The sequence below is a fragment of the Pseudophryne corroboree genome, chromosome 4 (genome assembly GCF_028390025.1).
Source record: "Pseudophryne corroboree isolate aPseCor3 chromosome 4, aPseCor3.hap2, whole genome shotgun sequence".
Lineage (NCBI taxonomy): Eukaryota > Metazoa > Chordata > Amphibia > Anura > Myobatrachidae > Pseudophryne > Pseudophryne corroboree.
In genome coordinates, this window is record NC_086447.1 from 226,560,812 (window position 1) to 226,588,591 (window position 27,780).

Here is a 27,780-nt window from a genome sequence, read left to right on the forward strand (position 1 = left end):
AGAGGAGCCCCAGCATCATGTTGTGGCTTTTGCAGAAGTAGTTGCTGACTTCTGCTCCTGGGAGCCTGAGAGTGTTGTAGGTTTTCTACCTTTTCCTCTCCCCTTTCCTGTGAAAAAAGTGGTAGTTTTAGCCTTTTTGTACTTGTTGGGCCGAAAGGACTGCATAGTATGAGAATTATATACTTTTTTAGCCGGTGCAGCTGCCGACGGCAGAAATGCTGACTTGCCAGATGTAGTAGTTGATATCATGGCATCTAGTTTCTCTCCAAAGAGGGCCTCACCATTGTAAGGGAGCGTCTCAATATTTCTTTTGGATTCTGCGTCAGCATTCCATTGTCGGATCCAGAGCGCCCTGCAGGCTGAAATCGCCATAGCAGAGGCCCGTGAGCCCAGTAAGCCTACATCCTTCATAGCCTCAACTAAGTAACCTGCAGAGTCTTTGATATGACCTACAATTTGCAGCATGTTATCTTTATCGACCGTGTCAATATTAACAATCAAGTTATCTGCCCACTTTTCAACTGCGTTACTTACCCACGCAGAAGCAATTTGTGGGCCTGGGTAATGTACTCGTAGCAACATAGATGGACTTTAAAGTCATCTCTAATTTGCAGTCAGCAGGTTCTTTTGATGAAGCTGACCCCGGGCAGGTAAAATTATTTTCTTTGACAATCTGGAGACTGAGATTTCTATCATTGGGGGTGACTTCCACTTGCGCCTATCCTCTTCAGGGAAAGGGTATGCTACCCGCAACCTTTTAGGGATAGCAAATTTCTTAATACCTCAAAAAAGGTATTTAAGTCCTTAGACGGAGGAAAAGTCACCACCTGTTTTTTATTTAATTTAAAATAATCTTTTTCCTCAGGTGGAGGTGTTGTGTCAGGAAATTCCAACACCTCTTTTATAGCGACTATCATACATTGAATGCTCTTAGCCAGTTTGGGATCTACCCCCTTCAAATCCCCAGTGTCGACGTCAGTGTTGGAATCTTTGTCAGTGTCCCTTTGCATAATTTGGGCCAGGGACCTTTTCTGGGAACTGGAGGGGTCCCGAGTGGATGTTGTAGGTGAATCAGCAAATAAAGTATCTTCCACAGACTGTCTCCAATGCTTTGTCTGTTCCTCAGACTGAGAGAATTTTCTTGCTAGTTTAGCCATATTACTCTGCAGCTTTCTCACTCACACAGGCTCAGAACACTCTTGTGCTTCCAAAAATGGTTCCTCTGGGGAACTACTTTCTCTAGACATGGTACACGTGTGTACAGTCACACCACTCACACACACGGGAGCTAATGGGGACAGACCTACACTATTGTCTGTCAGAGGGACCCAGAGGGAATTGCCAGTCCACACCACGCGCCCTATATGTATTACATACAATGAATATACATATATATTAAAACAGCGCTTTTTATCCAATGTGAAACCCGCAGACTTCAATAAATTATGTGCTCCCCTCCCTTCTATAACACCCTGGTACTTGTATAAGCGATGTGTGAGGAGAAGCAGCCTGTAGGATCAGCGCTCCGGCGTCTCTGTGAGGAGGAAATGGCGCCAAATGAATGTTACAAGCAATTCTGAGGTGAAGCCTCGCCCCCTGTAATGGCACAGTTCAGCCATATTAATATTTATACTGGCGGGGGTAGTGTACATCAGTGGCTCACATGTATGTACATTTTGCCAGTGAGAGTAAGGATTTATCATGTCCCTCAGAGCGCCCCCCGCCCCCTCGCGCTCTGTACCCTTTGCTGAGAGAAATGTTGCTGAGCAGCATCCCGCGCTGCGCTGGTACATTTATGCTGCCATGATGACTGGAGGGCCCCTCTTTGCAGGTCTCCGGTTAATCCTCACCAGCCTTCTGACTTCTGGCTCTGTTAGGGCGGTGGCGGCAGTGCTGTGGGAGTGAGCAGCAGCCAGGCAAGGGCTGTGTTCAGTACCCTTCAGGAGCTAATGGTGTCCTGTCAGCGGAAGCAGAGCCATTAAACTAACTGAGAAGTTGGTTCCTACTCCCCCCCCCTAAGTCTCACGAAGCAGGGAAGCTGTTGCCAGCAGCTTCCCTGTAAAATAAAAAACCTAACAAAGTCTTTTTCAGTCAAACTCAGCAGAGCTTCACTGATATGCAGCCAGTCTCCTGGGCGCATTTTCTAAACAGAGGTCTGGAGGAGGGGAAGAGAGGGAGGAGCCAGTACACACTGTTGAAAAGTCTTAAAGTGCCGAAGGCTCCTGCGGAACTGTCTATACCCCATGGTACTAAAATGGACCCCAGCATCCTCTAGGACATAAAAGAAATCACAGAATTTGGGGGTAATTTTGCTCTTACGGTATTATTAACCTCAATAACATTCATTTCCACTCATTTCCAGTCTATTCTGAACACCTCAAACCTCACAATATTGTTTTTAGTCCTAAAAGTTGCACCGAGGTGGCTGTATGACTAAGCTAAGCGACACAAGTGTGCGGCACAAACAACTGGCCCATATAGGAGTGGCACTGCAGTTACAGACAGGATGGCACTATTCAAAAACTAGTCCCCAAATAGCACATGATGCAAAGAAGAAAAAGAGGTGCAATTATATAGCTGGATGGCCAAGCTAAGCGACACAAGTGTGCGGCACAAACACCTGGCCCATCTAGGAGGGGCACTGCAGTTACAGACTGGGTGGCAGATGTAAAAAAAATAGGCCCCAAACAGCACATGATGCAAAGAAGAAAAAGAGGTGCAAGATGGAATTGTCCTTGGGCCCTCCCACCCACCCTTATGTTGTATAAACAGGACATGCACACTTTAATAAACCAATCATTTCAGCGACAGGGTCTGCCACACGACTGTGGCTGAAATGACTGGTTTGTTTGGGCCCCCATAAAAAAAGAAGCAATCAATCTCTCCTTGCACAAACTGGCTCTACAGAGGCAAGATGTCGACCTCATCATCATCCTCCGATTCCTCACCCCTTTCACCGTGTACATCCTCCTCACTGAGTATTCATTCCTCCCCACTGGAATCCACCATCACAGGTCCCTGTGTACTTTCTGGAGGCGATTGCTGGTAAAGGTCTTCCCGGAGGAATTTATAATTCATTTTGATGAACATCATCCTCTCCACATTCAGTGGAAGTAACCTCCTACGCCGATCGCTGACAAGGTTACTGGCTGCACTAAACACTCTTTCGGAGTACACACTGGAGCCGGGCAACTTAGGTAAAATAAAGCCAGTTTTTGCAAGGGCCTCCAAATTGCCTCTATTTCCTGCCAGTATACGTACGTACGTACGGACTGTCTGACATGCCTACTTGGATGCTGTCACTCATATAATCCTCCACCATTCTTTCAATAGTGACAGAATTATATGCAGTGACAGTAGACATGTCAGTAATCGTTGGCAGGTCCTTCAGTACGGACCAGATGTCAGGTTTCGCTCCTGACTGCCCTGCATCACCGCCAGCGGGTGGGCTAGGAAATTTTATACTTTTCCTTGCAGCCCCAGTGGCCGGAGAAATTGAAGGAGGAGCTGTTGACGGGTCACGTTCCACTTGAGTTCACAGTTTACTAACCAGCAGGTCTTTGCACCTCTGAACACTTGTGTCTGCTGGAAAGAGAGATACAACTTAGGCTTTAAACCTAGGATCGAGCACGGTGGCCAAAATGTAGTGCTCTGATTTCAACAGACTGACCACCCTTGAATCCCGGCAAATGAAGGGCTCCATCCACAAGTCCCACATACTTTGCGGAATTGCTCCGTCTTAGCTCCTCCTTCAATTTATCCAGCTGCTTCTGCAAAAGCCTGATGAGGGGAATGACCTGACTCAAGCTGGCAGTGTCTGAACTGACTTCACGTGTGGCAAGTTTGAAGGGTTGGAGAACCTTGCACAAGACGGAAATCATTCTCCACTGCGCCTGAGTCAGGTGCATTACCCCTCCTTTGCCTATATCGTAGGTGGATGTATAGGCTTGAACGTCCTTTTGCTGCTCCTCCATCCTCTGAAGCATATAGAGTGTTCAATTTCACCTCGTTACCACCTCTTGCTTCAGTTGATGGCGGGGCAGGTTCAGGAGTGTTTGCTGGTGCTCCAGTCTTCGGCACGCAGTGGCAGAATGCCAAAAGTGGGCCGCAATTTTTTAGGCCACTGACAGCATCTCCTACACACCCCTGTCATTTAAAAAAAAATTTGCACCACCAAATTAATTGTATGTGCAAGACATGGGGCATGCTGGAATTTGCCCAGATGTAATGCACGCACAATATTGTTGGCGTTGTCCGATATCACAAATCCCAAGGAAAGTCCAACTGGGGTAAGCCATTCTGCGATGATGTTCCTCAGTTTCCGTAAGAGGTTGTCAGCTGTGTTCCTCTTATGGAAAGTGGTGATACATAGGGTAGCCTGTCTAGGAATGAGTTGGCGTTTGCAAAATGCTGCTACTGGTACCGCTGCTGTTATTGCTGCGGGAGGCCATACATCTACCCAGTGGGCTGTTACAGTCATATAGTCCTTAGTCTGCCCTGTTCCACTTGTCCACTTGTCCACATGTCCGTAGTTAAGTGGACACTGGATACAACCGCATTTTGTAGGACACTGGTGACTCTTTTTCTGACGTTTGTGTACATTCTCAGTATCGCCTGCCTAGAGAAGTGGAACCTAGATGGGATTTGATACCGGGGACACACTATCTCCATCAAATCTCTAAGTCTCACTGAACTAATGGTGGATACCGAACGCACCTCTAACACCAATATAGCTGTCAAGGCCTCAGCTATCCACTTTGCAAAAGGATGACTGCTGTCATATTTCATCTTCCTCACAAAGTACTGTTGGACAGTCAATTGCTTACTGGAAGTAGTACAAGTGGTCTTCCGACTTCCCCTCTGGGATGACGATTGACTCCCAGCAGCAACAACAGCAGTGGCAGCAACAGCAGGCGTACCACTCCAGGATCCTCTGGAGGAATCCCAGTTAGGAGAGGACTCCTCCATCTTGACAGTGACATGGCCTGCAGGACTACGGATGTTCCTGACTGAGGAGGAAGTTGACGTTGAGGGAGTTGGAGGTGTGGCTTGCAGGAGCTTGGGTACAGGAGGAAGAAGGGATTTAGGTGTCAGTGGACTGCTTACGCTCTTACCCAAGTTTCACAACTTGACACTGACTTCTGATGAATGCGCAGCAGGTGACATATAAGGGAGGATCTTTCTAGGTGGTTAACATCCTTACCCCTACTTATTACAGATTGACAGAGGCAACAGATGGCTTGACACCTGTTGTCCGGATTTGTGGAGAAATAATTCCACACCGAAGAGGTGGCTTTTTTGGTAGTTTGCTCAGGCATCACAATGGGCTTCTACATCCCAAGGACAATAGGTGTCTCCCCCGATGCCTGACTTAAACAAACCACATCACCATCAGAATCCTCATCGTCAACTTCCTCCTCAGCGTCAGCAACACCCATATCCTCATCCTGGTGTACTTCAACAGTGACATCTTCAATTTGAATATCAGGAACTGGACTGTGGGGGCTCCTTCCAGCACTTGCAGGGGGCGTGCAAATGGTGGAAGGAGCCACCTCTTCCCGTCCAGTGTTGGGAAGGTCAGGCATCGCAACCGCCGACACACATGGACTCTCCTTGGGGATTTGTGATATCATCTCAGAATGCACAGTTCTTTTCTGTGCTCTTTCCAGCTTAACTCTTTTAATATTTCTAGCGGGAGGATGAGGGCTTCCATCGTCATGTGAAGCTGAACCACTAGTAATGAACATAGGCCAGGGCCTCAGCCATTCCTTGCCACTCCGTGTCGTAAATGGCATATTGGCAAGTTTACGTTTCTCCTCAGACAATTTTTACTGAACTTTGGCTTTTTGGATTTTACATGCCCTCTACTATCACTTTGGGCATCGGCATTGGCAGACGACGTTGATGGCATTTCATCGTCTATGTCATGGCGAGTGGTAGCAGCTTCAGCACTAGGAGGAATTGGTTCTTCTTGATCTTTCCCTATTTTATAGTGATGTGCACCGGACATTTTTCGGGTTTTGTGTTTTGGATTCGGTTCCGCGGCCGTGTTTTGGATTCGGACGCGTTTTTGCAAAACCTCCCTGAATTTTTTTTGTCGGATTCGGGTGTGTTTTGGATTCGGGTGTTTTTTTACAAAAACCCCTCAAAAACAGCTTAAATCATAGAATTTGGAGGTCATTTTGATCCCATAGTATTATTAACCTCAATAACCATAATTTGCACTCATTTTCAGTCTATTCTGAACACCTCACACCTCACAATATTATTTTTAGTCCTAAAATTTGCACCGAGGTCGCTGGATGACTAAGCTAAGCGACCCAAGTGGCCGACAAACACCTGGCCCATCTAGGAGTGGAACTGCAGTGTCAGACAGGATGGCACTTCAAAAAAATAGTACCCAAACAGCACATGATGCAAAGAAAAAAAAGAGGCGCAATGAGGTAGCTGTGTGACTAAGCTAAGTGACCCAAGTGGCCGACACAAACACCTGGCCCATCTAGGATTGGCACTGCAGTGTCAGACAGAATGGCACTTCAAAAAAATAGTCCCCAAACAGCACACGATGCAAAGAAAAAAAGAGGTGCCCCAAGGTCGCTGGATGGCTAAGCTAAGCGACACAAGTGGCCGACACAAACACCTGGCCCAACTAGGAGTGGCACTGCAGTGTCAGGCAGGATGGCACTTCAAAAAAAATAGTCCCCAAACAGCACATGATGCAAAGAAAAATGAAAGAAAAAAGAGGTGCAAGATGGAATTGTCCTTGGGCCCTCCCACCCACCCTTATGTTGTATAAACAGGACATGCACACTTTAACAAACCCATCATTTCAGCGACAGGGTCTGCCACACAACTGTGACTGAAATGACTGGTTGGTTCGGGCCCCCACCAAAAAAGAAGCAATCAATCTCTCCTTGCACAAGCTGGCTCTACAGAGGCAAGATGTCCACCTCCTCCTCATCGTCCGATTCCTCGCCCCTTTCACTGTGTACATCCCCCTCCTCACAGATTATTAATTCGTCCCCACTGGAATCCACCATCTCAGGTCCCTGTGTACTTTCTGGAGGCAATTGCTGGTGAATGTCTCTACGGAGGAATTGATTATAATTCATTTTGATGAACATCATCTTCTCCACATTTTCTGGAAGTAACCTCGTATGCCGATTGCTGACAAGATGAGTGGCTGCACTAAACACTCTTTCGGAGTATACACTGGAGGGTGGGCAACTTAGGTAAAATAAAGCCAGTTTCTGCAAGGGCCTCCAAATTGCCTCTTTTTCCTGCCAGTATACGTACGGACTGTCTGACGTGCCTACTTGGATGCGGTCACACATATAATCCTCCACCATTCTTTCAATGGTGAGAGAATCATATGCAGTGACAGTAGACGACATGTCAGTAATCGTTGGCAGGTCCTTCAGTCTGGACCAGACTGCCCTGCATCACTGCCAGCGGGTGGGCTCGGAATTCTTAGCCTTTTCCTCGCACCCCCAGTTGCGGGGACACAGTACCTCAATCAAGTCTATAGTTGCCTGTGAATTAACGGTGGATAACGGAAACACGTTTCTCACCGCCCAGGCTGCCAATGCCTGAGTAATCCGCTTTGCAGCAGGATGACTGCTGTGATATTTCATCTTCCTCGCAAAGGACTGTTGGACAGTCAATTGCTTACTGGAAGTAGTACAAGTGGTCTTCCGACTTCCCCTCTGGGATGATGATCGACTCCCAGCAGCAACAACAGCAGAGCCAGGAGCAGTAGGCGTTACACTCAAGGATCCATCGGAGAAATCCCAGTCAGGAGAGGAGTCGTCAGACTTTCCAGTGACATGGCCTGCAGGACTATTGGCGTTCCTGTCTAAGGAGGAAATTGACACTGAGGGAGTTGGTGGTGTGGTTTGCAGGAGCTTGGTTACAAGAGGAAGGGATTTAGTGGTCAGTGCACTGCTTCCGCTGTCATCCAAAGTTTTTGAACTTGTCACTGACTTATGATGAATGTGCTGCAGGTGACGTATAAGGGAGGATGTTCCGAGGTGGTTTACGTCCTTACCCCTACTTATTACAGCATGACAAAGGCAACACACGGCTTGACACCTGTTGTCTGCATTTGTGTTAAAATAATTCCACACCGAAGAGGTAATTTTTTTTGTAATTTGACCAGGCATGTCAATGGCCATATTCGTCCCACGGACAACAGGTGTTTCCCCGGGTGCCTGACTTAAACAAACCACCTCACCATCAGAATCCTCCTTGTCAATTTCCTCCTCAGTGCCAGCAACACCCATATCCTCATCCAGGTGTACTTCAACAGTGACATCTTCAATTTGACTATCAGGAACTGGACTGCGGGTGCTCCTTCCAGCACTTGCAGGGGGCGTGCAAATGGTGGAAGGCGCCACCTCTTCCCGTCCAGTGTTGGGAAGGTCAGGCATCGCAGCCGACACAATTGGACTCTCCTTGGGGATTTGTGATTTAGAAGAACGCACAGTTCTTTGCTGTGCTTTTGCCAGCTTAAGTCTTTTCATTTTTCTAGCGAGAGGATGAGTGCTTCCATCCTCATGTGAAGCTGAACCACTAGCCATGAACATAGGCCAGGGCCTCAGCCGTTCCTTGCCACTCCGTGTCGTAACTGGCATATTGGCAAGTTTACGCTTCTCCTCAGACGCTATTAATTTTGATTTTTTTGGTCATTTTACTGAACTTTTGTGTTTTGGATTTTACATGCTCTCTACTATGACATTGGGCATCGGCGTTGGCAGACGACGTTGATGGCATTTCATCGTCTCATCGTCTCGGCCATGACTAGTGGCAGCAGCTTCAGCACGAGGTGGAAGTGGATCTTGATCTTTCCCTATTTTACCCTCCACATTTTTGTTCTCCATTTTTTAATGTGTGGAATTATATGCCAGTATCAATAGCAATGGCCTACTACTATATATACTGCGCACAACTGAAATGCACCACAGGTATGGATGGATAGTATACTTGACGACACAGAGGTAGGTAGAGCAGTGGCCTACTGTACCGTACTGCAATCACTACTCATCACTACTCATCACTACTATTTTATCTTGAAAATTTTTGTTCAACATTATTTTTTGGGCATTATATGCCGCAATATGTGGCACAGTAATGACTGGAATGACTGAGGAGACAGGACACTACCACTGGTCTGATGCAGCACAACAGGTTGTTGTTGTTGTTGTTGTTGTTGTTATAATTATTATACTGCAGCAGTGGACATACAGCAGCAGCATATATCGTCACTGGAATGACTGATGAGACAGGACACTACCACTGGTCTGATGCAGCACAACAGGTTGTTGTTATAACTATTATACTGCAGCAGTGGACATATAGCAGCAGCGTATATCGTCACTAGAATGACTGATGAGACAGGACACTACCACTGGTCTGATGCAGCACAACAGGTTGTTGTTATAATTATTATACTGCAGCAGTGGACATATAGCAGCAGCGTATATAGGCCCTCATTCCGAGTTGTTCGCTCGCAAGTGAATTTTAGCAGATTTGCTCATGCTAAGCCGCCGCCTACTGGGAGTGAATCTTAGCATCTTAAAATTGCGAACGATGTATTCGCAATATTGCGATTACACACCTCGTAGCAGTTTCTGAGTAGCTCCAGACTTACTCGGCATCTGCGATCATTTCAGTGCTTGTCGTTCCTGGTTTGATGTCACAAACACACCCAGCGTTCGCCCAGACACTCCTCCGTTTCTCCGGCCACTCCTGCGTTTTTTCCGGAAACGGTAGCGTTTTTTCCCACACGCCCATAAAACGGCCTGTTTCCGCCCAGTAACACCCATTTCCTGTCAATCACATTACGATCGCCAGAACGATGAAAAAGCCGCGAGTAAAATTCCTAACTGCATAGCAAATTTACTTGGCGCAGTCGCAGTGCGGACATTGCGCATGCGCATTAAGCGGAAAATCGCTGCGATGCGAAGATTTTTACCGAGCGAACAACTCGGAATGAGGGCCATTGTCACTGGAATGACTGATGAGACAGGACACTACCACTGGTCTGATGCAGCACAACAGGTTGTTGTTGTTTTAATTATTATACTGCAGCAGAGGACATATAGCAGCAGCGTATATGGGCCCTCATTCCGAGTTGTTCGCTCGCAAGCTGCTTTTAGCAGCTTTACACACGCTAAGCCGCCGCCTACTGGGAGTGAATCTTAGCATAGTAAAATTGCGAACGAAAGATTCTCAAAATTGCGATTACACACCTCTTAGCAGTTTCTGAGTAGCTTCAAACTTACTCGGCATCTGCGATCAGTTCAGTGCTTGTCGTTCCTGGTTTGACGTCACAAACACACCCAGCGTTCGCCCAGACACTCCTCCGTTTCTTCAGCCACTCCCGCGTTTTTCCCAGAAACGGTAGCGTTTTTTCGCACACACCCATAAAACGGCCTGTTTCCGCCCAGAAACACCCCCTTCCTGTCAATCACATTACGATCACCAGAACGAAGAAAAAACCGTTAGTAAAATTCCTAACTGCATAGCAAATTTACTTGGCGCAGTCGCACTGCGGACATTGCGCATGCGCATTCGCTACTAATCGCTCCGTTGCGGAAAAAAAATAACGAGCGAACATCTCGGAATGACCCCCATCGTCACTGGAATGACTGATGAGACAGGACACTACCACTGGTCTGATGCAGCACAACAGGTTGTTGTTGTTATAATTATTATACTGCAGCAGTGGACATATAGCAGCAGCGTATATAGTCACTGGAATGACTGATGAGACAGGACACTACCACTGGTCTGCACAACACAGCACCACTTTATTATACAGCTACACTGGATATATGGCAGCAGAGAACACCAACACTGTGACTGGCTGGACTGATGCAGCACAATACACTGACTACACTGGACTGGTCTGCACAACACAGCACCACTTTATACAGCTACACTGGATATATGGCCGCAGAGGACACCAACACCGTGACTGGCTGGAATGATGCAGCACAATACACTGACTACACTGGACTGGTCTGCACAACACAGCACCACTTTATACAGCTACACTGGATATATGGCAGCAGAGAACACCAACACTGTGACTGGCTGGACTGATGCAGCACACAATACACTGAGTGACTACACTGGACTGGACTGAGCAGCACAACACTTGCCACCCCACTTTCCCACCCCCACACAGACACTGAACACTGAGGACGCGTCCTCTCTATACACTCTCCGAGACTGGAGTGAAAATGGCTGCAATGCGCGTCTCCTTATATGGAATCCAAATCCCGTGAGAATCCGACAGCGGGAAGATGATGTTTTGCCGCGTTCGGGTTTCCGAGTCAGGCGGGAAAACCAGAGCCTGACTCGGATCTGGGCTCGGAAAGCAAAGTTCGGTAGGGTTCGGTTCTCTGAGAACTGAACCCGCTCCTCTCTAACTTACACCCATATGCAAGTTTACCAGTGGGCCATTCTAGTGAGCATTGGCGTCACTTAGATTCACCTCCTCAAAAGGAGCAGACTTGGCAAACAGGCATTAAACAACATACACCACCAAATTAAAAAGGCTAAGAGAGGACATTGTAAACTGTAAAATACAGAACTAGAATTTTAGACACATCATATGCCGTTGCTATATTTTGTGTCTGGTGTTACAGGTTTTTTCCCCTTCTCTTATCTCTGTCTCTCTCATCCCCTCCCCTGTCTTCTTGTCATATCTGCCTGTGGGGGTCTCAGATGGAGGATCTGCCTGTATCTCATCTGACCCCCTCACCATTCATATCTAGCCCCCTCACCTACTCTGTCTCTAATTTCTATTAGCCTACCTCCCCTTCTCCCCCTCCGTCAGCTCTGCCCGCCTTACTGCCCCCATCTCCCTGCAGGGCTGTTTCTAGCCAATTTGGCTCCCAGTGCGAGATTTCAAAATGCGTCCCCCCCCCCCCCATTGACATAAAAAAAATGTGCCCCCCTATGGATATAAAAAAAAAGCATGCGCTTGGTCTCATTAAAATGGGTGTGGCCTCATCTGATCTCATCATCATGGCCACAACAGGGGGGAAAAAAGTCCCCATTTTACACATTATGGCAGGCAAGAGTCCCCATTTTACACATTACAGCTGGCACGTGTCCCCATTTTACACATTGCGGCAGGCACGTGTCCCCATTTTACACATTACGCAGGCAAGAGTCCCTATTTTACACATTACAGCAGGCACGTGTCCCCATTTTACACATTGCGGCAGGTTCGTGTCCCCATTTTACACATTACGCAGGCAAGAGTACCCATTTTACACAGTACGGCAGGCAAGAGTCCCCATTTTACACAGTACGGCAGGCAAGTGTCCCTATTTTACACATTACGGCAGGCAAGAGTCCCCATTGTATACAGTAAGGCAGGCAAGCGTCCCCATTTTACACATTACGCAGGCAAGTGTCCCCATTTTACACAGTACGGCAGGCAAGTGTCCCCATTTTACACATTACGGCAGGCAAGTGTACCTATTTTATACAGTACGGCAGGCAAGAGTCCCCATTTTACACATTACGCAGGCAAGAGTCCCCATTTTACACAGTACAGCAGGCAAGAGTCCCCATTTTACACAGTATGGCAGGCAAGTGTTCCCAGTTTACACATTACGGCAGGCAAGAGTCCCCATTTTATACAGTACAGCAGGCAAGTGTCCCCATTTTACACATTACGCAGGCAAGTGTCCCCATTTTACACAGTATGGCAGGCAAGTGTCCCCATTTTACACATTACGGCAAGCAAGTGTCCCCATTTTATACAGTATGGCAGGCAAGTGTCCCCATTTTACACATTACGCAGGCAAGAATCCCCATTTTACACATTACGGCAGGCAAGTGTCCCCATTTTGCACATTACGCAGGCAAGTGTCCCCATTTTACACATTACGGCAGGCAAGTGTCCCCATTTTACACATTACGCTGGCAAGAGTCCCCATTTTACACAGTACGGCAGGCAAATGTCCCCAATTTACACAGTACGGCAGGCAAGTGTCCCCATTTTGCACAGTACGGCAGGTAAGTGTCCCCAATTCACACAGTAAGGCAGGCAAGTGTCCCCATTTTACATAGTATGGCAGGCAAGTGTCCCCATTTTATACAGTACGGCAGGCAAGTGTCAAGTGGGGGGGGGGGAAGGGAGAGGGAGGGGGGAGAGAGAGAGAGACAACTTACATATGAAGAGGATCTTCCCGCTCTTCGGGTCAGGCCGTCTCTCCTTCTTCGCGCCGGCCACCTCCTCCTTCCCGCAGCTTCCGGGAGAGTAGGTAAGTATGGCCCAAACTCCCAGGGAATAGGGAAAAGGTGCAGAAGAGAAGATGTTGTTAGGACAGGACTGTTTTCTTATGTCAGCACCTTCAACATGAGGGGGGTGTGAGGGTAAGGGTGTGCTTATAGGAAGGAATAGCCCAGTCCTAAAAGTGTTGGGGAGAGAAGACATAAGTGAGGCTGGGGGGTATTTACTAAGCCATGGACAGAGATAAGGTGGACGGAGATAAAGTACCTGCCGATCAGCTCCTGTCATTTTTCAAATCCAACATGTGACCTTGTAAATGATTGGCGCTTTAAGAAAACCATATGAGTTTGGCCAGAATCTCGTATCTCCAGCCGTCTCACACTACTTTACATCTAGCCCCTAGAGTTCAGATTTGGTGACTGTAAAAGCCATCACACATGAATAACATCAATGTTATGCTCATCACACCACTGCACAACCATACCAGCACTGTGAATGGGAGTATGAATGTCCTGGAAAACACTGGTGAATATATATTATTAAGAAGCAATTGGGTTCTAATGATATAAACAATACAGAAAAATATTTTAAAAAATGATCCTACAACCTTACAGAAACAGGATTAGAATTCACAGTTGGAAACAAGCACTCATAGCTATAGAGTGGCACCAAACTAGTAAATTTGTCAAAAACATTGTGAGGGAACCTGAGGAAGAAAGATGAGAGGGGAAGAGGAGAGAAACCCAGAAGGAGAAAATACTAGAGAGAGTCAGAGATAGAAAAGAGAGAGTGGAAGGGGAAAGATAACAATAGAGATGGTAGAAGGAAAGAGGGAACCTGAAATAGGAGGTGAATAAAGGAAAGGACCACAGAGTAAAAGTAAGAAGAGAAAATCAGATAGGAGATGAGACAAGAATGGTGTAGAAGAAAAGAGAGGGGGTGGAAGGAGAGATAGGGAGAAGGGGTGGGGAGGGTAAAACCTGACAGAAGGGGTAGGAAGAGGGAAAAACAAAGAGAGGAGTGAGAGAAACAGAAAGGGTGCAGAGTAGAGAGAACTGAAAGGAAGAGAGTCAGAGGGAGAAGAGGGGAGAATCCAGAGAAACACTCATCTACAAGTAATAACATGGAAAGGTTGAAATAAAGTATAGATTGAGTGCCATGGGGTGCAGAAGAACATCCACAGAGGTGTGTAGAGCCATGGGGGTTAGGCCAAAGTAATACCAAGTTGTGGGGAAGTATTACACTTCAATGGATAATATATCACAGAGGATCCTGCATTTGTAAAGGCCAGAATTTTTTTGTTGTATCCTTTTCCCCTAGTCAGTGCCTGTGTAACCATTGGAGATGATGTGGAACATAATTTAAAAAAATAGGATTTTGATACCTACCGGTAAATCCTTTTCTCCTAGTCCGTAGAGGATGCTGGGGTCCACTTTAAGACCATGGGGTATAGACGGTTCCGCAGGAGCCATGGGCACTCTTAAGACTTTTCAATGGGTGTGAACTGGCTCCTCCCTCTATGCCCCTCCTCCAGACTTCAGTTATAGGAACTGTGCCCAGGGAGACGGACATTTCGAGGAAAGGATTTACTTTAATACTAATGGTGAGATACATACCAGCTCACACCTCAACCATGCCGCACAACATGGCATTCAACATAACACACGCCAACAGGCATAAACCAAGTACAGCAACATGCTGAAACTAATATAACACAACATGTGTAATTCCAATAAACGAAACTGCAGGTAAAGTACGCACTGGGACGAGCGCCCAGCATCCTCTACGGACTAGGAGAAAAGGATTTACCGGTAGGTATCAAAATCCTATTTTCTCATACGTCCTAGAGGATGCTGGGGTCCACTTCAAGACCATGGGGTTTAAACCAAAGCTCCAATACGGGCGGGAGAGTGCAAATGATCCTGCAGCACCGATTGACCGAACTTGAGGTCTTCATCGGCCAAGGTGTCAAACTTGTAGAACTTAGCAAATGTGTTTGTCCCTGACCAAGTGTTAGGATCTCCTGCTCTGTGCTGCCACGTCGCCATGGCAACCGGGAGGCAAGTGTTAGCGAAGTAACCTGAGCGCAGCTGATACTCCGGTCCGGGTTTTTACTGTGTAGTGGTTACAGGCTCTGTGCACGGCAGGGAATCCGGCGCTGGTTTTGTGCTCACAGTCTGTGAGGTCTGAGTGGGGCGTGGACAGCACCTGCTATATAAACCATCCTCTCAGGCTAGGCAAATGCTGCTGAATCTTTGTTTGTTAGTCAGTTCCAGAGAGTTAGCTAGTACTGTGTGACTTTGTATTTACTTGTTGCTTACTGCGAATAGGCCTTGGGATTCGGTACTTCATTCTGCCAATCCGGACCTAGCAGTAACACTGGAGTCAGTTGTTTGACCTGCTGGGGTTCTTTTGCTATTCTGTGAACCCAGCAGGTTTGCGGCTGTACTCTCAGACCTGCTTGCTTAATCCTCACTCACTGTGCAGGGCATCCAGGTGTCAGTTTAGTGGCAGTAAGCTGAACCTGTGCCCTGCAAGTGGGGGTTAGGATTATGGATACTCTCCTTGTGTCTATATTTCTATCTCTGACCAAGGAGTTTATTCCCACACCCGTTGGTAACCCTTTGGGGTTTTTTCTGTTGCTCTTAGCAACATCATTTCAGGTGCTCCACATGTTAAATCACTACACCTCGCTTCATTGTCCGCTCTATTCCATCTGAGCATTCCTGACACTAGGGAGACACCCAATTCCTGAGCCTTTGGGCTTCTCCGTTCACTTTGTGTTTATTAGTTATTCCATCACCTCCTGTGTATGTTATGTTATACTGTCTGTGAGTTCGTTTGCTTCGCTTCCCTCTCTGTTCATACACCGGTATACTCCTGTTAGCACTGGTGTGCGTAACATATTCAGCAGCCCTACTCCTGTTGAAATTTTGTGGGAATATGGAGCATACCCCTCAAAATACTTTGCAACAGGTGGTCGATCAGGTGCAGGTCCTGACTCGACAATTTAATGAGATGTCCATTAAAATGAACACCCCGCAGGCCGCTAGCGGAGCTCCCGCAGCAGCAGCGGCAAGTTCAGGGGTTAAGGAGCCGAAAGTAAATCTCCCGGATCGTTTTTCTGGAGATCGCTCGCAGTTCTTTTGTTTCAAGGAGAGCTGTAAGCTATATTTCAGGCTTAGGCCCCAGTCTTCTGGGTCGGAGATTCAGCGGGTGGGCATGCTGATTTCCTTGCTACAAGGAGACCCACAGGTCTGGGCATATGGGTTACAGCCTGACTGTCCGTCGCTTAAAAGTGTTGATGCTTTTTTTACTGCACTGGGCATTTTGTATGATGACCCTGACAAGATGGCTTCAGCCGAGGCTCAGATTACGGTTCTTAAGCAAGGGCGACGGCCAGCTGAGGTTTATAGTACGGAGTTTCGGAGGTTGGCTCATGATACCCAGTGGAATGACCCAGCCCTGAGAAACCAGTTCCGAAGGGGCCTTTCTGACCAGATAAAGGACCAACTGGTACAATATCCCTCGCCTGATAGCTTAGATCAGCTCATGCAGTTATCCATCCGGGTGGATAGACGGCTGAGAGAGCGTAGGCTTGAAAGGGAGACCGCAGTTTCATTTTTTCCCAAGGGAACCTCAGACTCTGAGGAATATTCCGAGGAGCCTATGCAGATTGGGGCTACCCGCCTCTCCTCGCATGAGAAGACGCGGAGGAGACAGCAGGGTTTGTGTTTGTACTGTGGGAATAAAGGTCATGTTGTAGTATCATGCCCAGAAAAACCGGAAAACTTCAGGGCCTGAGGGTGATGGGAAATATCCTGTCAGGCCAGAAGTCAGAATTTCCCAAAAAGACTTTTCTCATTCCGGTGACTTTGGAGATCCTCGGTCAAACTGTCAAGACTGAGGCCTTTGTTGACAGTGGGGCCGATGGGGTTTTCATGGACCGTCAATTCGCCCTGGAACACTCTGTTCCCTCAGTACCTTTGGCATCAGAGATTGAGATCTGTGGGTTAAACGGGGAACCATTGTCCCAGGGTAAAATTACCTCCTGCACCAGCCAAATTCCTTTGTTTATTGGAGCCACACACTCTGAAAAATTGTCTTTTTATGTGACTGTCTGTTCTTTTGCCCCATTGGTTTTGGGGTTACCCTGGTTAAGGGCCCATAACCCTCAATTTGACTGGGTCTCTGGGGAGATTCTTAGTTGGGGTAGTGATTGTTTCAGGAGTTGCTTGAGCCTTCCAGTCAGGCTCTCGCAGCTAAGTTTGCCAGGATTGCCAGGATGTTATGCAGATTTTGCGGATGTGTTCTCCAAAAAAGTTGCGGAGGTACTACCTCCCCATCGCCCCTATGACTGTGCCATTGATTTGTTGCCGGATGCTAAGCTTCCCAAGAGCAGGTTGTACTCCCTGTCACGTCCTGAGACTCAGGCTATGGCAGAGTACATTCAGGAGAACTTGGCTAAGGGATTTATCAGACCCTCACAGTCCCCAGTTGGGTCGGGGTTCTTCTTCGTGGGTAAAAAGGACGGTTCGTTGCGACCCTGCATCGACTTCAGGGAATTGAACCGTATCACGATTAAAAACTCGTACCCACTGCCTCTCATTTCGGTTTTGTTTGACCAGCTTCGTACTGCCACCATTTTTTCTAAGATTGACCTACGCGGTGCTTACAATCTAATCCGAATAAGAGAGGGGGATGAATGGAAGACTGCCTTTAATACCCACTCAGGGCATTATGAATATTTGGTGATGCCTTTTGGGCTCTCTAATACCCCGGCAGTCTTCCAGGAATTCATGAACGATGTGCACAGGGAATATTTGGATAGATTCTTAGTTGTTTATCTAGATGACATCCTAATCTTCTCTCATTCCCTGGAGGAACATCGGAAGCATGTACGCTTAGTCCTCCAGAAACTCAGAGACCACCAGCTTGGGGCGAAGCTGGAGAAGTGCGAGTTTGAAGTCCAGCAAATCGCATTTCTAGGGTATATTATCTCCTCAGAAGGTTTCCAAATGGAGGGTTCTAAGGTACAGGCAGTCCTGGATTGGGTGCAGCCCACTAGTTTGAAGGCGCTTCAGCGTTTTCTGGGCTTTGCAAATTTTTATAGACGGTTTATCGCTGGATTTTCGTCTATAGTGGCCCCCTTGGTGGCACTCACTAAGAAAGGGGCGGATGTTGCTCACTGGTCTTGTGAGGCCAAAGCGGCCTTTGCCCGTCTCAAAAGGGCATTTGTCTCGGCCAAGGTGCTGCGACACCCAGATCCAGAGCGTCCTTTTGTGGTAGAAGTGGATGCCTCTGAGATAGGTATTGGGGCAGTGCTCTCTCAGATGGGGGTGTCTGATAATCGCCTTCATCCCTGTGCTTACTTTTCCCGTAAATTTTCGTCTGCCGAGATGAATTATGATGTGGGTAACCGGGAATTGTTGGCTATAAAGGATGCACTCGGGGAGTGGAGACACTGGCTTGAGGGGGCTAAGTTTGTGGTCTCAATTCTCACCGACCATAAGAATCTGGCATATTTAGAGTCAGCGAAGCGGCTCAATGCCAGGCAGGCACGATGGGCTTTGTTTTTTGCTCGCTTTCATTTTTTGATAACATATCGCCCTGGGTCAAAAAACATCAAGGCTGATGCGCTCTTGCAGAGTTTTGCTCCAGTTCAAGAGACCACCGAGGAGCCATTGCCCATTGTGTCCCAATCATGTATTAAAGTGGGCATTACCCAGGACCTCTTGTCATTAGTCCTTAGAGCACAGGAGCAGGCTCCTCCAGACCTTCCGGTAGGTCTCTTGTTTGTGCCTCCTAGGTTAAGACAGCGAGTGTTCCTGGAATTCCATGCCAAGAGGTCGGCAGGGCATCCGGGTATTGCCAGAACTCGGGCGTTGCTGTCTAGGGTGGTGTGGTGGCCCTCGGTGGCTAGGGATGTGGATCAGTGGGTTCGGGCATGTGACGTTTGTGCCCGAAATAAAACTCCTAGAGGGGTTCCTGTCGGCCCATTACATCCACTCTCTATTCCGTCTTAGCCATGGACCCACATTTCCATGGATTTTGTGGTGGACTTGCCCAAATCCTCGAGGATGACAGCCATTTGGGTTGTCGTTGACAGGTTTTCGAAGATGGCGCATTTTGTTCCACTGGTTGGGTTGACATCGGCCAGATGCCTGTCTGAGTTATTTATGCAGCATGTTGTGCGCCTCCACGGGTTGCCACTTGATGTGGTCTCTGTCCGTGGATCCCAGTTTGTGGCCAAATTCTGAAGGGCATTTTGTTCTGATCTCCAGATTTCTGTGAGCTTGTCGTCAGGCTACCATCCACAGTCTAATGGGCAGACTGAGAGGGTGAACCAGTCCTTGGAGCAGTTCCTCAGGTGTTATGTCTCCAAGTGTCATACTGACTGGGTTGCTCATCTGTCCATGGCGGAGTTTGCCTATAACAACGCGGCTCACTCTGCTACAGGGATCTCTCCCTTCCTTTGTGTGTATGGGCATCATCCTAAGGCCAATTCTTTTGACCCCCTGGTTTCCACGCCTGGTGGTTCCTCTGTTGTTTCGGTCCTTAGGGGTATTTGGAGGAAAGTGAAGAAAGCCCTTGTGTCTGTGTCATTAGTGACCAAAAGGGTTTTTGATAAGCGGAGAAGACCCTGCAGCTTCAAATTAGGAGACTTCGTCTGGTTGTCCACCAAGAATTTGAAGTTGAGACAGCCATCTCATAAGTTAGGCCCCCGGTTCATCGGCCCTTATAAGATCTCCAGGGTTATCAATCCGGTGGCATTTCAGTTAGATCTGCCCCGTTCATTGGGTATCAATAAAACATTTCATTGTTCCCTTTTAAAACTGGCGGTTAGTAATCCTTCTTCCAGTGGAAGACCTTCTCCTCTTCTGATACGGGGTCAGAGGGAGTTTGTGGTTGAAAGGGTTCTTGACTCCAAGATAGTTCGGGGTCGGCTGTCATTTTTGGTGCACTGGAAGGGGTATGGCCCGGAGGAGCGGTCGTGGGTGCGCAGTTGTGATCTTCATGCCCCCATACTGATACGCTCTTTCTTCTCGCAGTTCCCCGATAAACCCGGTGGATGGGGTTCTTTGACCCCTCGTCAGAGGGGGGGTACTGTTAGGATCTCCTGCTCTGTGCTGCCACGTCGCCATGGCAACCGGGAGGCAAGTGTTAGCGAAGTAACCTGAGCGCAGCTGATACTCCGGTCCGGGTTTTTACTGTGTAGTGGTTACAGGCTCTGTGCACGGCAGGGAATCCGGCGCTGGTTTTGTGCTCACAGTCTGTGAGGTCTGAGTGGGACGTGGACAGCACCTGCTATATAAACCATCCTCTCAGGCTAGGCAAATGCTGCTGAATCTTTGTTTGTTAGTCAGTTCCAGAGAGTTAGCTAGTACTGTGTGACTTTGTATTTACTTGTTGCTTACTGCGAATAGGCCTTGGGATTCGGTACTTCATTCTGCCATTCCGGACCTAGCAGTAACACTGGAGTCAGTTGTTTGACCTGCTGGGGTTCTTTTGCTATTCTGTGAACCCAGCAGGTTTGCGGCTGTACTCTCAGACCTGCTTGCTTAATCCTCCCTCACTGTGCAGGGCGTCCAGGTGTCAGTTTAGTGGCAGTAAGCTGAACCTGTGCCCTGCAAGTGGGGGTTAGGATTGTGGATACTCTCCTTGTATCTATATTTCTATCTCTGACCAAGGAGTTTATTCCCACACCCGTTGGTAACCCTTTGGGGTTTTTTCTGTTGCTCTTAGCAACATAATTTCAGGTGCTCCACATGTTAAATCACTACACCTCGCTTCATTGTCCGCTCTATTCCATCTGAGCATTCCTGACACTAGGGAGACACCCAATTCCTGAGCCTTTGGGCTTCTCCGTTCACTTTGTGTTTATTAGTTATTCCATCACCTCCTGTGTATGTTATGTTATACTGTCTGTGAGTTCGTTTGCTTTGCTTCCCTCTCTGTTCATACACCGGTATACTCCTGTTAGCACTGGTGTGCGTAACACCAAGTAGCTGCTTAGCAAAGTTGTAATGCTGAGACCCCCCGGGCAGCCGTCCAGGATGAGCCCACCTTCCTAGTAGAATGGGCCTTCACCGACGTAGGTAACGGCAATCCAGCCATATAATGTGCATGCTGAATCATACCTCTGATCCAGCGCGCAATAGTCTGCTTGTAAGCAGGACACCCAATTTTGTTGGGAGCATACAGGACAAACAGAGCCTCTGTTTTCTGTATCCTAGCAGTTCTAGTGACATAAATCTTCAAAGCCCTAACCACATCTAGAGACTTTGACTCAGTGAACGTGTCAGTAACTGCTGGCACCACAATAGGTTGGTTTATGTGGAAAGAAGAAACCACCTTTGGAAGAAAATGTTGGCGAGTTCTCAACTCAGCCCTATCTTCATGGAAGATCAGGTAAGGGCTCTTGTGAGACAAGGCCCCCAATTCAGACACCCACCTTGCAGATGCCAATGCCAAAAGCATCACCACTTTCCAAGTGAGAAACTTCAACTCTATCTCTTGTAGAGGCTCAAACCAATCCAATTGCAGGAACTGCAACACCACATTAAGGTCCCATGGTGCCACTGGAGGCACAAATGGAGGCTGGATGTGCAGAACCCTTTCACAAAGGTCTGAACCTCTGGAAGAGCGTCCAATTGTTTTTGGAAGAAAATTGACAAGGCCGAAATCTGGACCTTGATTGACCCTAATCGAAGGCCCGCCTCCACACCAGCCTGCAGAAAATGGAGAAAACGTCCCAACTGAAACTCTTCCATAGGAGCCTTCTTGGATTCACACCAAAACACATATTTTCTCCAAATACGGTGGTAATGTTTCGACGTTACTCCTTTCCTGGCCTGAATAAGTGTGGGAATGATTTTCTTTGGAATACCTTTCGGGCTAGGATCCGGCGCTCAACAGCCATGCCGTCAAACGTAGCCGCGGTAAGTCTTGATACACGCACGGCCCCTGCTGCAGCAGGTCCTCACGAAGAGGAAGAGGCGAGGATCTTTTATGTGCAACTCCTGAAGTTCTGGGTACCAAGCCTTACTTGGCCAGTCTGGGGCAATAAAGATTGCTCGAACTCTTGTTCTTCTTATGATCCTGAGAACTTTTGGGATCAGCGGAAGTGCAGGGAAGACATACACTGACCGGAATACCCACTGGGTCACTAGCGCATCCACTGCTATTGCTTGAGGGTCTCTCGACCTGGAACAATATTTCTGAAGTTTCTTGTTGAGACGAGATGCCATCATGTCTACTTGAGGAACTCCCCAAAGACTTGTCACCTCTGCGAAGACTTCTTGGTGGAGGCCCCACTCTCCTGGATGGAGATCGTGTCTGGTGAGGAAGTCTGCTTCCCAGTTGTCTACTTCCGGAATGAAAATCGCAGACAGAGCCTTTACATGTCTTTCAGCCCAGAGGAGGATCTTTGTCAGCTCTGCTATTGCCGCTCTGCTTTTCGTTCCGCCCTGCCTGTTTATGTATGCGACTGCTGTTACATTGTCCGACTGGATCTGCATGGGATGATCTTGAAGAAGATGTACCGCTTGTTGAAGGCTGTTGTAAATGGCTCTCAATTCCAGCACGTTTATGTGAAGGCAGGCTTCCTGACTTGACCATTTTCCTTGGAAGCTTTCCCCCTGAGTGACAGCTCCTCAGCCTCGGAGACTTGCATCCGTGGTTACCAGGACCCAGTCCTGAATCCCGAACCTGTGGCCCTCTAGTAGGTGCGAACTGTGTAGCCACCACAGGAGCAAAATCCTGGCTTTTGACGACAGGACAATCTTCCGGTGCATGTGTAGGTGGGATCCCGACCACTTGTCCAACAGGTCCCACTGGAATACTCTGGCATGGAACCTGCCAAACTGTATGGCCTTGTAAGCCGCCACCATTTTCCCCAACAACCGAATGCACTGATGGATCGACACGCTTGATAGTTTCAATATCTATTTTACCATTTTACTGGATTTCCAGAGCCTTTTCCACCGGAAGAAAAACTCTCCGAACTTCTGTGTCCAGAATCATCCCGAGAAAAGACAATCTTGTCATTGGTTCCAACTGTGACTTTGGAAAATTTATGATCCAACCGTGTTGTTGGAGCATGGACAGGGAGAGTGTGATGTTCTGTAGCAACTGCTCCCTGGATCTCGCCTTTATCAGGAGATCGTCCAGATAAGGAGATATATTGACTCCTTTTTGACGAAGGAGTACCATCATCTCCGCCATCACCTTGGTGAATACCCTCGGCGCCGTGGAGAGACCGAAAGGCAACGTCTGGAACTGGTAATGGCAATCCTGAACCGCGAATCTCAGATAAGCCTGGTGAAGAGGATAAATGGGAACATGCAGGTAAGCATCCCTTATGTCTACTGACACCATGTAATCCCCCTCCTCCAGACTGGAAATCACTGCCCTGAGCGATTCAATCTTGAACTTGAACAGTGTCAAGTAGAGATTCAGATCTTTTAGGTTTAGGGTCGGTCTGACCGAGCCGTCCGGCTTCGGAACTACAAAGAGGCTTGAATAAAACCCCTCCCCTTGTTGTGACAAAGGTACCAGGACTATGACTTGATCCTGACATAATCTTTGTATTGCCGCTGTTATTGCCTCTCGTTCTGGTAGAGAAGCTGGCATGGTCGATTTGAAAAATTGGCATGGTGAAACGTTTTGAAACTCCAGCTTGTACCCCTGGGATACTATCTGCAAAACCCAGGTATCCAGACCACACTGAATCCAATCTTGGCTGAACAGTTTCAGACGTGCCCCCTCCCGAGCTGCCTCCCGCAAGGGAGCCCCAGCATCATGCTGTAGATTTGGCAGAAGCAGGGGTTGACTTCTGCTCCTGGGATCCTGAAGCCGCTGTGAGCTTCTTTCCCCTTCCCCTATCTGCAAATAAGGGGGAACCTTTTGCCTTTTTGTATTTATTGGGCCGAAAGGACTGCATTTGAGAGTGATATGTATTTTTTGCCGGAGCAGGAGCATAAGGCAAAAAAGTCGACTTACCTGCGGTAGTCGCGGAGACTAACGCATCCAGTCCATCACCAAATAAGGCCTCACCTTTATATGGGAGAGCCTCCATATTCCGTTTGGAATCTGCATCCGCGTTCCACTGGCGAATCCACAATGCCCGCCGAGCCGAAACTGCCATGGTAGCGGCTTGTGAACTCAAGAGTCCAATATCTTTCATCGCCTCTAGCATGTATGCGGCAGCATCTTTGATATTCCCTAATTTAAGGAGTATCTCATCTTTATCAATAGTGTCGATTTCCGATGACAGGCTTTCTGACAATTTTTCAATAGCGCGACTCACCCACGCGCAAGCAATTGTGGGCCTGAGCAGCGTACCATTGGCAACATAAATGGATTTCAATGTAGTCTCCATTTTGCGGTCTGCTGGCTCCTTTAGTGAAGCCGTGCCAGGTGCAGGGAGAATTACCTTCTTTGTTAACCTGGACAGTGCACTGTCTAACACAGAGGGTAACTCCCATTTTTTTCTGTCCTCTACAGGGAAAGGATAAGCTATCTGAATCCTCTTGGGAATATGAAATGTATTTTCGGGATTTACCCACACCCCTTCAAAGAGTGTATTCAGCTCGTGGGAAGGAGGGAAAGTGACCTTAGATTTCTTTTCTTTATAGAAATAGGCCTTCTCCTGAGGTACAGGAGTGGCTTCTGTGACTTCCAGAACTTCCCTTATAGCCACAATCATATATTGTATACTTTTTGCCAATTTATGATCGATTTCCCTGGAGTCACTATCGTCGACACAGGAATCAGTGTCCATGTCGGTATCAGTATTCACAATATTTGCAAACGGTCTCTTATGTGACCCAGAGGGGTCGCCTGCAGATGGAAGAACAGAACCCTGAAAAATCACATCTTCCAAAGATTTTCTCCAGCATTCTGCATGAGATTCAGACTTATCTAATCTCCTATTGATATGATGCATACTATCACGTATTTCTTTCACCTATGCAGGCTCTTGGTGTGTCAGCAGCGCCACCACATTACAACTCTGTGTCCCTAAAATGTTTCCTCTGGGGAAGAACTGCCTGCCTCAGACATGTCACACTCGTGTACAACACCCACACAGACACACTGGGACTTATAGGGGACAGACCCACAGTAAAATCTGTCAGAGGGACACAGTTTAGGAGCAGCCAGTTCACAACCCCAGCGCCAATATCTAATGCCTGTGAACACAAAATGCCCACTGACATGCAGCGCTGTTTTACACAGTAAACACACTTGTAAAGCACCAAATTCACTTGTGCCCCCCCCCCCTGTTTTGCACCCTGATACTTGTAGTCAGAAGTAGAGGAGGACCAGCGATGTCTCTGCAGCCTGAGGAGAGAGAGAAAATGGCGCTGAGCAGTGTGCTGGCTGCCTGAGGAAGAAGCTCCGCCCCCGCAATGGCGCATTTTTACCTCAGAGAGTTTATATAATATTTATACTTGCGGGGGTAGGGCTGTGCCTGGGCATCTTATGCCCCCTTTTAGCCAGTGTATGTAGGTATTTTGCTAACCAGGGCGTACCCCCCCCCCCCTGCACCCTGCAGTGCCTGTGTATGTGTGGGCAGCAATGGCACACTGCGCTCCCGCCAGCCGCACGGTACCTCAGCCGTCACTTTACTTGATTGAAGATCTATCTTCTTACGCTCACCTGTCTTCTAACTTCTGGCTCTGTGAGGGGGGTGACGGCGTGCTGTGGGAGTGAGCATCTAGACACGGCTAGCGTTCAGTTCCCTTCAGGAGCTAATGGTGTCCTGTCAGCCAGAAGCAGAGCCATAAAACTCTTCAGGAAGTTGGTTCCTACTTCTGCCCCCTCAGTCCCACGAAGCAGGGAGACTGTTGCCAGCAGTTCTCCCTGAAAATAAAAAACCTAGCATAAGTCTTTTCAGAGAAACTCAGTAGAGCTCCTCTGGAGTGCATCCAGTCTGCCTGGGCACAATTCTAAAACTGAGGTCTGGAGGCAGGGCATAGAGGGAGTTCACACCCATTGAAAAGTCTTAAGAGTGCCCATGGCTCCTGCGGAACCGTCTATACCCCATGGCCTTGAAGTGGACCCCAGCATCCTCTAGGACATATTAGAAATGTACTTTACAGAACCTGGTGACATCTATTTTAAGCCAGTTCCTTTGACCAACTGCAAATTGGTAAAGATAAAAATTAATTAAAAACATATTTAATGTGATAAAATGTAAAATGGTAATACATAAAAATACTTTGTGATACATAGACACATGTTTGATGAAATGGAACATTTGATTGAAATTGTTTATTAAGCATCATATTATTAAGCATCATATATGCGGAACAGCCAACAGATTATGAAATGTGTTTGCTCATGAAATATCTCACAAATATTAATTAATTAGTCTATTCTCAATGTATTTTGGCAATATCACTGATGTAGAAATTTACAATGGAATATACTGAAAAAAAGGCTTAGAACAATACCAGTAATATGCATTATGGTACAGTCCAATGTACTATAATATATCTAATAATAATAATAATAATAATAATAATACTACATGTTTTGCTTCTATTTCTTTTCAGGCATGCCAGCACCTTTTTGCAGCCTGGTCCCAATAGAATAGGCAGAGTCTATAAGAAAGCTGTTTACCTACAATACACAGATGACTCATATGCAGAAGAAATGAAGAAACCAAACTGGCTGGGATTCCTGGGCCCTATTATGACTGCTGAAGTTGGTGACACAATGACCATTCATCTTAAAAACTTTGCTTCCCGGCCATACACCCTTCATCCACACGGAGTGCAATACACAAAGGAAAATGAAGGTACTATCTTGTGACCTGGTATAAAGATTTATTATTTATTTATTACCAGTTATTTATATAGCGCACACATATTCCGCAGCGCTTTACAGAGAATATTTCGCCATTCACATCAGTTCCTGCCCCAGTGGAGCTTACAATCTATATTCCCTATAACATGTACACACAGACACATTCACACTAGGGTTAATTTTTTGGTTGGAAGCCAATTAACCTACTAGTATATTTTTGCTTGTGGGAGGAAACCGGAGTACCCAGAGGAAACCCACGCAAATACGGGGAGAATATACAAACTCCGCACAGCCTGGGCCTTAGTGGGAATCGAACCCATGACCTCAGTGCTGTGAGGCAGTAATGCTAACCATTACACCATCCGTAAAAAACAATGTATACCGCGATGTTCCTGTTTACTTATGCTGGCCGTTGCAGGGCAGCTTGCGAGGCCAAGGAAACTGCATCTAGTGACGCAGTCCTAGGCAACGCCACTCCTGGAAAATGGGGGCGATATACCTCAGTTTTTGGCAACGCTGGAAACCCCACCCAATATTGCAATGCAATCCCAAGACCATTCTGCACATGTGCAGAAGGGTCCCGATAATCAGGGAACTGCGCGGAGGATCGCAGGAGCAATCCAAGCTGAATAACCCCCCAGTAGATGTACAAGGAGAAAAACAAGACTCTTGTGCTGGGGCACTCTTAATTAAATGTTTACAATTAAATT

General features: G+C 47.4%; 1 protein-coding gene across 2 annotated transcripts in view; it reads left to right on the forward strand.

Annotated features, from left to right (window-relative positions):
- LOC134909253 (ceruloplasmin-like) overlaps nt 1-27,780 on the forward strand; it is a 219,061-nt gene that overhangs the window by 9,989 nt on the left and 181,292 nt on the right. For both annotated transcript variants that reach the window (XM_063915952.1, XM_063915951.1), the window contains exon 2: nt 26,818-27,062. In XM_063915952.1, coding sequence (XP_063772022.1) covers nt 26,818-27,062 — 245 coding nt within the window. The remainder of the gene's footprint in view (nt 1-26,817; nt 27,063-27,780) is intronic.